The 13,329-nt window shown below is 34.4% G+C and overlaps 1 protein-coding gene across 1 annotated transcript in view; it reads right to left on the bottom strand.

Annotated features, from left to right (window-relative positions):
• Nucleotides 1-13,329, bottom strand: part of LOC150090718 (S-phase kinase-associated protein 2-like) — a 57,712-nt gene that overhangs the window by 34,746 nt on the left and 9,637 nt on the right. The window contains exons 2-3 of the mRNA XM_090379633.1: nt 12,514-12,685; nt 4,430-4,590 (exon numbers count right to left, since the gene is read on the bottom strand). Coding sequence (XP_090235759.1) covers nt 4,430-4,590; nt 12,514-12,685 — 333 coding nt within the window. The remainder of the gene's footprint in view (nt 1-4,429; nt 4,591-12,513; nt 12,686-13,329) is intronic.

Here is a 13,329-nt window from a genome sequence, read left to right as displayed (position 1 = left end):
ATTCTTTTCTATAATGATACAATCAATTATGCTTTTCTTCTTTCTATTATTTTCCCTCTATACTGTAAACTTGTGGCTACCTTCATACTGAAATACTGTTTGTAATTAGGAGTGCATGGTTTGCTCACAAAATTCTATTAAAATACATTCTATTAAAATACTTTTTTACCATTATTGTTAGGTTAAGCTACCTCCAAATTTTTATTAAAATATCTCTGTAGATGTAACTCTCATTTCCTGTCCTGCTATTTAAATTTTCAGCCAATTGTCATTATTTTAACAAATGGCTGAATATTTTAAATTTACTCACATACCTTTATTGGATAATGACTCCTGGGAAATTAAATTTTTTTTCCAAAAGTTAGATCCCTCAGGATTAGAATATCAGGCTTCTGCGATACTTGCCATTCTGGCAGCATGCAGATCTAATTTTGTTAATTCCACTTCTTTTCCTTTGAAACTTCAAAAATTTACTTATCTTTATATTTTTTAAATAGCATATTTAGTGCTTAGTTTTCTGGTTCCCTAATGAGCACAGCAGGGTCCTTATTGACTCAGGCAATATCCCAACCAATATGCATTTTTACTGCTTCATTATACCAAAGTGAAAAAGTTACTCAGAAAATATAATTATTAAAATTTCAGTCTCCAATTTTAGATGTAGGAGGGGGGCACATAAGTCTCCCCTATATACGTTGCCTTGCACTTACATTAACTTATTGAGAAATCAATTTCGTGTATAAAATGGAAAAATTCATAGTTTACACTTAAGCTATTGCAGAATCTCTTTGTAGCATCCTTTCTGATTCTTTTCCATCCTAGTCTATTGTATCTCAAGTGGTATGCAGGTAGTCCTCAATATAGGTGGCATTGATTTTGTCATAAAATAACTAACCCTATAACAAGGTCAAATACATGTAAGAATATACCAGGAAGCATAGTGTTATTCAAAAAAGATATATCATCAGAAGTGATAAAATGTAGTAAAAGAGGTGAATGCACTACTGATATTGGATGCTATTTAAGACTTCCTCTGATGAGTGCACATATACAAGCCTTAAGAATACCGAAGACATTGAAGGTTAAGCAAAACATGTTTTCAAGTATTCAGAAGGTGAAAATTACATGGCAAAGAAGTGCTACAATAGAAAACTACTACCTTCACAGATAGAGGATATAAATACAAACATGCTAATCAGCTTAGCCCTCAACTTATGTCAAGATTTAAAAGAGTCTGAATAGGTTGATGCAGTGAAAAAGAAAGCTTTAAAAGTTGCTCATAAAAAGGTTTCACTGGTTCCAAGATATAAATATGGGCTTAATAATGTGAATGAGGAGAGATGCAGGAGAAAATCATAACAGCCTGACTTTCTCAGAAAAGCATTCACTGCAAATGAAACTGGGCTATATTAGACGCATATGCCATCTAACAGATATCATCCATTAACAAGAAAAGTGCTTCTGACTTCAAGTCCTAACTCTCCTAGTAGTATGTAATACTAATGGTGATAAGAAGTTAAAGCCACTGCTCATTTGCAAAAATGAAAATCCATAAGAACTGAAATCTCAGCTTCCAGGAATGTGGCATATTTTCCATGAGTGGTCAGTTGACTATTTTATGATTGAAATAAAAAAGTGACGGAAAACTTTCAAGGTTTTTCTCCTTTTATATAATACTAGTTCCTGCAACAATCTGTATTTCAAACAGTTGTATCCAAACATTAAAGTTCAATTTCTACTGAGAACAATGTAAAGTGTTCTCAGTAGAAATTGAACTAGGAAATTGAATTGAAATTGAACTCTCATCCAATGGACTAGGGTGTTACTGCCAGTCTGAAGGCCTATTATTTGTGAAGAACATTCTGAAAACTTATCAGTGGAAATGCTGGTAAGGTTAGACTCAGAATACAGATATTATGAAAATCATTAAACATTTTAGATTGTATTTTGATGATTGGTTCTGCCTGAGAAGTCGGGGCGCCTCCGTAGCCAGGTGGGAAGGAGCAGCAGTGCGCAGCACGCGCTTCTTGATTAGACCGGGGTTCGAGCCCGTCACCACCAAATACGGAGGATGCGGAAAGGTCAAGGAATGACCACCGCATATTCCTGGAGCAATATGGCCTTAGTTGCTAATGCTCCTAAAAACCAAACAAACAAACAAACAACAACCTGAGAAGTCTCTAATTGCTTCATGAACAATATTTGGATAAAAACATATTCTGATGCATTGCATCACTTAGAAGGGTTTGATGACATGAAAATGTGACAAAAATAATCTAACTACCAAAGGAGGCTGGTTTTTAAATAGAAAAAGATGATATGAAAGAGCTGTTGGAATGCAGTGAAGACCTTTAACCTTTCCACAGGACTTCACAGTTCCAGTGATATGAAGATTCTCAGTATGTCAACATAATTGATCTTATCCAGACATGACACTTTCTTTGGCCATTCTTCAAAGGTGACTATAACAGATGCTTTCATATGCTACAGAAAAAGTGTAAAAGCAAAACTTCAAGTAGGGAATATTTTAGCATTAAATCAGCTCACACACCAACCATAAGAATAAGTATTTACTGTAACTAAAATATTTACATATTAAAATAAAATAAAATAACTATTTACAAAAACTGCTATTATATTAAATATAAATTATATACATGTAAAAACATTAAAACTGTGATAAAATCCTTAAGATAAAATACACTAAAATAAACCGGATTAAAAGCGATAAAAACAATAAAAGTCTCTGGAGCTTTCGGAAGCATCGGCTTCCTTCCTCAGCAGTAACAAAACTTCCTGCAGCACGTCCATATATAACAGGCTCACGGTACCTATACACGTGGTGCAGTCGGCGCATGGTCTGAACTGGAAGCGGAAATAGCTCGGGAACGTGTTAAGCAGAACCGTTCATCCGTACTTAGGATGATAGTTTCAAACAGAGGATGCATATGCATACCTCTGTCCCTATTCATAATATTGTGGTCGGATGAACAGATTCGTAGGCTCTCGAGCCATTTATGGTTCCAGAACCCATGCGCTCGATCCACGATAACCGCATCCTCTGGGGAAATTTGATGACTTTTTCAGGATATTCAAGTAGGGAAGCAGAAAACACTGACCACCTTTTGAAAAAAGAATGCAAAATCTGGTTGAGGCTCACAAATGAGCCTCAACCAGACTCTTCTGGTATTCAGGTGAAGAACTGTTGCAACAACCATCACTAAGTCTATGTCTATAGAAGTAATGACATGGATGCTACTGATGTAAGTTATGTGGAGATGATAACTGATGCTACATCTCTATCTGAATCTCTGCCTTCAACTTCCAACTAATCTTCTCCCAATACCACTAATCAAACACAACTCATCAATCTGTCAAGGTAAGAACATAAACACCATTACTATGTTAAGGTAATTTTTTTTATAACTGCCATTTAAAATGCTTCTGCATACTAAAATTAGTTTCTGTTAAAATTATTAGTAAGTAAAAATAAAAGTTTGATAAAAACGAGTGATAGTTTGGGTTAAAAATGTTTTAATGATAAAAATTTGCTTAGAAATTATTTTCATTAAGTGTTCAGTAGGTAAAAGTGATATTTAAGTGTTCTTATACTTGGAATATAAACACAACTTGTCCTACTTTATTCCACTCTTTCTTATGGAAGAAATTTCCATGCTTTGACTTGTATAGCAAAGTCAGCATTCTTACATTCCTATCCCCTGGCCATGTTTGCATTATTCCTATGCAAAAAAAAATTCTCTAAATGTGCAGTTGCAATATAAGTTGCACTTTTCTGGTAAATAACCCTAACATATACTGAGGACTAGCTATATTATATTTTCATCTAGTCTTGTTGCCAAATAGTATATTACATAAAGAATAATATAATTCTGAAAGTATTTCTTTTTACTACAAATAATACACTTATGAGGCTAAAAATGGAGAATAACAACTTATTTGACTACCACCAATTTTAAATGATTACAAAAATTTGCTTTTAGTACGCTCATTTTTTTACTTAGTGAATTTAATTTATAATCTAAATAATTAGAATAAATAAATTCTCTAAAACAGCCAATTTCTTAACTGAAGAATTTCCAAGACTAATGATGGCTATTAAAGCTCTGTTCGGTGGTGGATCAATCTAGTTGTAATGAAATAATTGCAGAGCAGTTCCCTGCTAAATATAATAGATATATTTCTGAAGTGCTACATTAACTGATCATAACTGTTCTTTAAGAAATTAGTCCACTGTTGACCACACCCACCAAACACTACATACTAATCAGTACAATTTGTGTTTGACAAAAATCTCTGATAGAAAAGCTATGTGCAATAAAAAGGAAAACTGCATAAAGGGAGAGTACATTAAATGGCAAATTATTACTGAACAAAACAAACTGACTTATTCTAATTCATTTGCTCTTACCACTTAGTCATATTTGCTATTCCTTTGTCATCCAAAAGGAGACTATCCATTTCAAGATGTGTTAAATTCTGCATTTCATTTCCTGAAAAAAACTCTGTTAAAGCTTCTGTGGAGAGCTGTGGTGCTCTTCGCAACTTCAAGTACTTCAAAGATTCTAAACTCTAAAGCAAAAGAAATTAGTTAAAATTAAAAAAGAAAGCAAAAAAAGAAATACAATTCTTTATGTCTAACAAATGTATATAGTGATTAACATAATAATTATCATCATATACTACTTTTGAAATTCTGAATACAGCAGACAAATTTGTCTGTTATAAAAACAAGTTTATAAGGGGGGAGGCTCTCAAAAATCTAACACTACTAAATATATGTAAAGTGAATTCCAAATCACATTTATAACGATCATGAATTCTTACTTTTCTAACAGCATCTCAAATATCAGTTTTTCTTCAAACACTACTCACCTCACTTAACTTACTCTATGACTCCATCATTTTAGAGGTGGTATCTCTGCACAGCATTTCCCTGCTATTTCTTGTTAGAGAATTCCTGATTTAGAATTCCAGTTTCTCTACCTTCTTTGGCTTAAAATTGATACTGTATCTCCTTCTGCCATCTCTGTTGCTCTTTAAACTTTATAAATTACTTAGAACTTTTTGATTTTCTTTTTCTTTGAATCTCAACTTTTGACACTAACTTCCTTAAATGTGAAGTCAGTTTCTTTGGCAGCTAACATTCATTAACTTTGAGTGGCTGCCACTTATCAAATGTAGCCAGCTGCCAGGGGTACAAAGAATTTTGCTATTTATAATGACCTTACACAAATTCTTCATTTCCTGTTAGAATATCACATAATCCTAAATACTTAAATAATACTGTCAATCTTCTCCCCAATGGGAACTGCAAGCAGTTGATATTACCAGTGATTGCCATTCTTTTTTTAGTATAATGCACCTTTCTACTACACAGTATTTCCTGTCACCCCCTCACAAATGCACCTCGTGTGTGTGTGTGTGTGCACATGGCATGGTTTGGAGAAGGAGGTGCAAAATAAGAACAGGGAAAAAAGAATTAGTATGTAGCAAACATGTATCTGAGTCTGAACAGTTATGGAGCTATGCCTGTTTGAATTTTTAAAAAAACTATGGAGTTTTCAATTTTACTGAGTGTGTTTGATTACTGTTATTTATTTATTTTTATAAAATAAAGTTAAAATAAAATATATTTTAATAAAAACAAAATAAAGAAATCACTATATCGTAATATGAGGCTAAAAGCATCAGACAATATTATTTAGTAAAGATATGCCAAAAAAATAGAGCAAACCTATATTCATGGTTCTGATTATTCAAAGGTTATGTTGTGTGAGTGGAGTTATTTGGTTATTCACAGGCTGTCTTTGTGTGTGTGTGGGGGGGGGGTTTAATTATTCATAGGCTGTCTTTATGCAATACCCATTTAACGTTTTCTTTATTCACAGATGGTTTCTCTCTGCAAGCCTATATTACAGATCTAGCATGTACAGTATACACACTTGTCTCTATGATTATGCTGAAGAAGCATAGCTGAGACCCTGATCCATTCAATGGATCAGAGTCTCATAGCAAGCAACATTTAAGTTGTATGGCAATATATTTGCAAGAACTTTTACTAGTTGAAGTTTGTTATGTTATTTGGTTTTTAGGAGCATCAGCAACTAAGGCCATATTGCTACGGGGATATGGCGGTGGTCATTCCCTGACCTTTCCGCATCCTCCATATTTGGTGATCAAGGGCTCGAACCCCGGTCTAATAAAGAAGCATGTGCTACACACTGCTGCTCCTGCCCACCTGGCTACGGAGGTGCCACTAGTTGGAGAGCATTCCTATATGTCAGTTAGCAATTGCTGGAAAAACCACAAATTTTTGATTGTATAACAAATGTAAAGTTAACTCTAGATGAAATCAAATCAACAATTTGGAATATGCACTAGAGGAAGCTTCTGCCTGATGTGGTGAAAGACCTAAAAGGCATCTCATTGGTGGATTCTGTAGAGGATTGTGACTTTGGAGGAAAGGGTTTCAATGATTTCAAAGAAAGAAAGGTAAAAGCAGTGAGGAACAAAAAAGTGATACAGCAGACTCTCGATTTACCGGGATAGGATTAACAGGACATTTCAAGATTCCAAATTAAAAAAAAAAAACAAAAAAAAAAAACAACCCAACCAGAAATCATAAAATTCAAGTAATAACTAGAATAGGTATAAACAGATGTTTTGCAAGTTGTAAATAAGTGACAAGAAGCAGTGTTATAAGTTGTCATTGGGAGATTAGTGTGCCTATTATCTTGCAAACCCCCGTCTTCACACCCACTGCTCACAAAAAAAAAAACAACCGCCTAAATGTTTAGTTTGTTTTAGTGCGTTGCGTCAATTGTTGCGTTCTGTCGTACCGCAAAAGGACAAATTTTGATTTGTTATTTATGTCAGGGATATCAGAATTTTTTTTATAGTAACTATTTTTTTTTGTTTATAAATCGCAAAAATGATGGGCAACACAAGAGTTGTGCTTTCAATTAAACAAAAACTTGAAATTATTCAAAAGTTTGAAAATGGTGCATCCGTTAAATCTCTAATGAACCATATTATAATGTTGGTGACCAAACCATATGCGACATTGCAAAAAATAAAGGGAAGATATTGGATTTAAAATCGACATCGCAAAAAATAAAGGGAAGCATCGTATTGGACACACGAGTAGTGCATGGTAAGTTTTTTCGTTTTTTATCTATCACCATACTTTTTACGTAGGTTGCTGAACATTTGTAGACATAGTAAGTTCCCAACTTAAGTAGATTCAGACTTACGTTATGTTATTTATATATTTTTTTTATATGACTGAAGATTTCAGTGAAGGGGACACACATTTCACCATAATAACATAAAAACCCACAGAATTTCAGCTATCAGTATTATCACAAATGCAATAAGATAAAGTTTACTACCCGTTTATAATGAATTGCACTAACAGAAAAGCCCAATAACTCGGAAAGTGCAAATTGTTTTTATTGCTTTATGGTAGAGACCTCAGAAATGTGCTTTAGTAAAATGTGAGCTTGCATGGAGTGATATCTGATATTTGGGATATCAGAGTTTTCGCCTTAATCCTGTGAAGTTATTTTCAGAAAATTTATTTTGATCGTTATCATGGTGCCAACTAAGAGAATAAGTGACAGCGGTACTAGTAAATCTATCAAGAAAGGGAAAGCGATTGACTTGGATCAGAAAATTAAAATAATAAGAATGTATGAAATGGCCAAACATTAACAAGTATTGCGCGGAATTCAGATTTGTCAGTGGCAACGGTGAACACAATAAAGGAGAAAGACAGAATATGAGAAGAAGCAGTCGGCACCAGTGAAGTCAACTATAATAACCAAGGGTATGAAATACGTATCAGTTTTTACAGTACAATAACATGGCATTTTTTTTTCTTTTTATGTTTTCTTTTCTTATGTGCCACTCCGGCTACTTCACCGCTGTCCCCAGATAAAGTTTTTAATTGAACTAATTAAAAATATTTAACTATTTTTCTTCATTCTTTTGAGGATATTATGTGGTTTTTGTAATTTTGGAATATCAGAGATATAGTAGCAATATTTTATTAGTCATTCCTGAGTTACATTTCACACATTTTCCACGTAAAACTAGACTTACGTAAGAAGTCCTGGAACGTATTACTTACGTATGTCAGGGACTTACTGTATTTTTGGATTAACTGGGAAATCGATTATCCAGGAATTTTTTTTAACCATCTATCCTGGAAAATCGAGAGAGTACTGTATTATTAAAAAGCCTCAGCCTGTCACTTCACTTAAGGCACTGGCAAAGATTTTGGATATGTCTAAGGTTAATATGACAAGGTGTTTAATATATCTCCTTTGATGGAGCATAATCTAAAAATTAAAGAGGATCAGAAGCTCATACAATCCTTTACAGGAAGACTTGCAAGGCACTAGAAAGAGATGAAACAAATGTCCATAACAAGATTTCTTTAAGAATATTGCCATTTTAGACTCATTTTAGAAAATGAGGCTACGCAGCCCCGTTTTCAGCAGGGTTCGATGTACTGTGTGTTGTGACACATTACTCCCATCACCAGCATTCCAATTACTGGTGAGTTGCACCACAGTTGCCCTTCTGTTGCCATGTACCATCCGGGAGAGCCTTCGCTCACCTTGAGCATTGATGAGCCGTGGTCGTTCAACACCTCACTGGTGGTAAGTGGGTTTTCCCAAACCATAAGATGGAAGCTTGTTTAGAAGATCTTTATGCCAAACACGATCGAAAGCCTTTGAGATGTCAAGAGCAACTGCTTGTGTTTGATAACATAGGCCAGAATATCACCGGTGGGTCGACACTGACGGAATCAATACTGGTGATCGTTTATCAGACAGAAGGTTTCTAGATAGTTTAAGAGTTGATGGTTAATTGATTTCTCCATTACTTTAGAAAGAGTAGAAGTAATTAGATGGGAGGGATTTGTCACCCTTTTTAGGAACTGGCTGGATGTAAGCAAATTTCCAAGCAGAAGGAAAAACACCTTTGGAATAAGAAAGTGAATAAAGGTGGTATAGAACACGAGTAAGTTATGTTGTTGTTGTTATTTGGTTTTTAGGAGCATTAGCAACTAAGGCCATATTGCTCCGGTGCGGTGGTCATTCCCTGACCTTTCCGCATGCTCCGTATTTGGTGGTGACTACACGAGTAAGTTCAGGAGCGCAGGTTTTGAGAACAAGTGTAGAAATACCATCAGGACTGAAGCTCCATCGAAAAATACCACCAGGACATAATCTTCATTTTGTATTGAGATTGGCGTCACAAATTTTGAACAATTATTTTAAAATATCCAGCCTCAATCATCTCATTAAATGTTAAGTTTGTCCAGTAAATGTTACTGTGTATTGTACTTAATGAAATTTTCGAATATTTCAATTTTAGGTTTATCATTATATTTATTTATTCATCTTAATACTGAAAAGCAGTGATCCTTTTCAGGTTGTAAATTTTCTAAAATGAGCATTTAAAAGCAAAAGTAAAGTATTTTTTTAAAACAAAAATGAAGTATTTCAAACAGAAACAAAAGTAAAGTATTTTTTTAAAACAAAAGTGAAGTATTTCAAACAGAAACAAAAGTAAAGTATTTCAAACAGAAACAAAAGTAAAGTATTTAAAAAAAAAAAACATACAAAAGTAAGTCATATTTTTATAATTTTAAAAAAATCTAAAAAATAAATAATTGACAAAGATTTGTTGTACACAAAAGTGCTGGGAATTTGCATTTTTTTATATATAGCTTGAAAAGAAAAAACAGTAACATGAAAATAGAAACTTCCTTTTACGAGTAACAAGATATAAAAAATGTGACACACTTTTTTCTCGAATCACTCTGTGTGGCCCGCGAAACAAATCTAATTTTGAATATGGCCCCCGTATGGGAAAAGGTTGGACACCGCTGCTCTAAAGTGATATTATACTCTTTTAACTGATTTCATTAGAGGTTGCTGATTATGGTAATAAAAATATAATTATGCTGAAAAAAATATAATTATAGGAATTATATTTTTATTATTTGTAGCAGCAGTTTAGGTTTCTCAAATTCCTTCTTATTATGCTAATTTAGTACTACTTTTCTCTCTTAAATTTAAACCAGATTCATGCTATAATTTTCCTAGAAGAGTTATCCTAGAAGATTTATCCTCAAGTATCATATACCACTGTCTGTGCATATAAGATACAATTTCACAGTTTCATAATTTATGTATGTTGGTCTACAATGAAACTTTGCAGGTTGAGTTACTTTAATGAACAACTAAAGCCACAACGTATCAGTCTGCATATATGTGGGAGGAAAACCTACATTTGAAATTGACCAATTACACCTTAGTGCAAGAGATCTCAGCCCTTTACAAAAAGGGGACAAGTGTAAAGAGATTATTATCAAGGGTGTAAAATTCAGAAGTGCTACAAGAGGGGAGGGCTTGCAAGTAGTAAAAGTAGTTCACAGGTTGCATTAAGCCATAAACAGTTACACTATATGACTGAAAGTATTTGGACATCCCTCTATAAACATTGTGGACTAGCTAGAAGTCTCCCATACATGCATATTGGCTTAGACAAAGGGTGTAATTTTCACGGGTCTGCCTTTACAACGGTAACATGGGGAACTAGAAGCTAGTATGGGTTGCGGATTGGAATATACAGGCCTTCAACATGGGATGGTTGTTGTTGTTATTTGGTTTTTAGGAGCATTAACTACTAAGGCCATTTTGCTCCGGGGATATGCGGTGGTCATTCCCTGACCTTTCCACATTCTCCATATTTGGTGGTCAAGGGCTCGAACCCCGGTCTAATCGAAGCATGTGCTACGCACTGCTGCTCCTGCCCACCTGGCTACGGAGGCACCACATGGGATGGTGGCTGGATGGCAGATCAGTAACCTTTCTGTGTACAACTGCAACCTGTCTGATCATTCAAAGATGAAAAATGATAGGTGATAATACCACAAGAAAAAGGAGGGATCTAGATAAAAAAAAAAAAAAAAAAAGTAAAGTGCAGCCATTATCAATCCACTGCAGGATGGAAGCCTCCTCAACAATTCATGCTGAGGGAAATGGACCATAATCTGGCACACTGGTCCAGTGCGGGTTGGCAGATCAACCGTATTCAGCAGTCAGGGGCTTGAACCCCGGTCTACTCAAAGAGCGTGTGCTACTGCACTCCCGCAGTAGCTACAGGATCTAGATAGCTTTTACAAACTCACAGAATATGTTCATTGAATCATAAAGATGGTTCATTTTTGCCTCATGCATATCATCTGTGGAAAACTTTAGAGATCCATAAGGCATCTATTAGTACACCACCCATCCACAGGAAACTACACATAACCTTAATATCATAGTCACCAATGTGAACTGACATTTGGAGTGTTGTTGTGCCCATCAGACTAGCATCTAATGGGAACAACACAACTAAAACAGTGGAAGGAGGTGTTATAGACTGATGAATCATGCTGCACACTGTTTCATTCTGTTGGGTGTGGAGATTGCTTAGATAGAGCTTCCTATCAGAGTGTATCATCTCAACCACAGTTTTGTGCAAGCAGCCTGATGTGTTGCTGGTTTGGACTTGGTCTGTTGATGGTGGTGCCGTGACCTGCTCAAGCATTTTGGAATTATGTATCATCTACACTGTTGCAGTACTGTGTAAACAGGCCCTGTCAGTATCATCATAGCAGTGCATTGTATCTTATAGGATTGGTCTGTGGACAGTGATGATGACGAAAAGTTAGTCTAGTCTTTAAAATCCCACTGAACGCCTTTGACACAAACTGGAGTGCTGGAATAGACTGCAGCAAAAACTGCCTTCATCCAAACCAGCTCTGGCAGCTGCTCTACAAGAGGAAAGGACATGAATTCTGATCAACACTAACAGAAGATGGTACAAAGTATACACAGGAGGATTGAGACTGTCATACAGGCCAAAGGTGGGTTGAGGTTAATTCAAACCCTACTGTGTATTATATTTTAAGGCATTAAAATTTGAAGGCATTTAAATTCAATAAGCATAACCATAAAAAAAATCAGATCCCTCACTGTTTGGTGTACTATACACCTGCTTGTATAACTTTTTTTGGCATCATAACTTCATTAAATTTTTTTAATAAAAAGATAAAGTAACAATTTTAAAAATTAAAATACACACATAGTACACCAATGTACATTAACTGTATGAAATATATACTAAATATTTTAGCATATGACCCTTGTAAATGAAAACATGACCTGACTAGCAAGAACTGTGAAGGTACACATAATTTATAGATTCCACTGAAATTTTATAAAATTATGTGTACAGAAATATAAGCCTAAATTTTGTATTAAAAAAAAAACTTAAAAATATCTTTTGTGTTTTGGGTCATCGCTAGAACAGCCAACGAAAGCAAATTCTGGCTTGGCTTTACTTTTCTGTCCAATTTTGATATTATCAACTTAATCAAACAAAGGAAAACAATTTTATAATTTCAGTGAAAAGTAAATTTTTTACCTTGATGTATTTAAGGCTGCAATCAGTTATTAATTCTCCGAATGACACAGAAAGTGACCTCATCTGGTTATATGTAACTAAACTCATAAAACTGTCATCGGTTAACTGTTCGCCATCCAAGTAGAGATAAAAAAGGGAATGCTGAAGTTTTTTGGCTAGAGTACAAACTGAACTATAAAATAAAAAGCACAAATTAAATATTGGCTTTACTTTCCAAGTAGTTATATTTTCCATAACAATATTTTATGAATAAAATGATTATAGAATATTTGAAATAATAGTAAAAGGAAATTTAAAAATAAAATTTATCAACAAATTTTACACACTGATGATGAAATAAATATCACAACCAAGAAATTAATTATATGAGGAGGTACTTTAAAAGTTTTGAGAAATGACCACACTTTGGCCTTATAAGAGACTGCAGTACAGGGATAAGCATATCGTGCAGCAGTCACCATTAAACCTAGTTGTTTGAATTAGATTGCACAGAAAGTAAAATTCATTTATAATGGTGGATATAAATGATATTTTGTAGGCTTTACAGCAAAGATTTGTGATTGAAATTTTGAAAAACTGGGAAAAAGTGGCAAGGAAATGAGAGCTTATCCATCAAACTTTCAGGTCAATGTATTAAAATGCCTCTACCATCCAAACAGTGCAATATTCAGGTGGTATAGGCCATAGCTTATTAGAATACAGGTCGTGGCACAAAATCAAGATGGTGGCAATAGTATGTGCTCTTTTCCAAATTTGGAAAACTCTTTTCCAGATCTGCTAAAGAAAATGAAATGCTAATGCATGAAGCAATATATA

This window comes from Mastigoproctus giganteus, chromosome 1 (assembly GCF_048544385.1).
Source record: "Mastigoproctus giganteus isolate SK-2022 chromosome 1, ASM4854438v1, whole genome shotgun sequence".
Taxonomy (NCBI): Eukaryota; Metazoa; Arthropoda; class Arachnida; order Uropygi; family Thelyphonidae; genus Mastigoproctus; species Mastigoproctus giganteus.
Note: the sequence above shows the minus strand (reverse complement) of the source record. Positions and strands in the feature narration are given on the sequence as shown.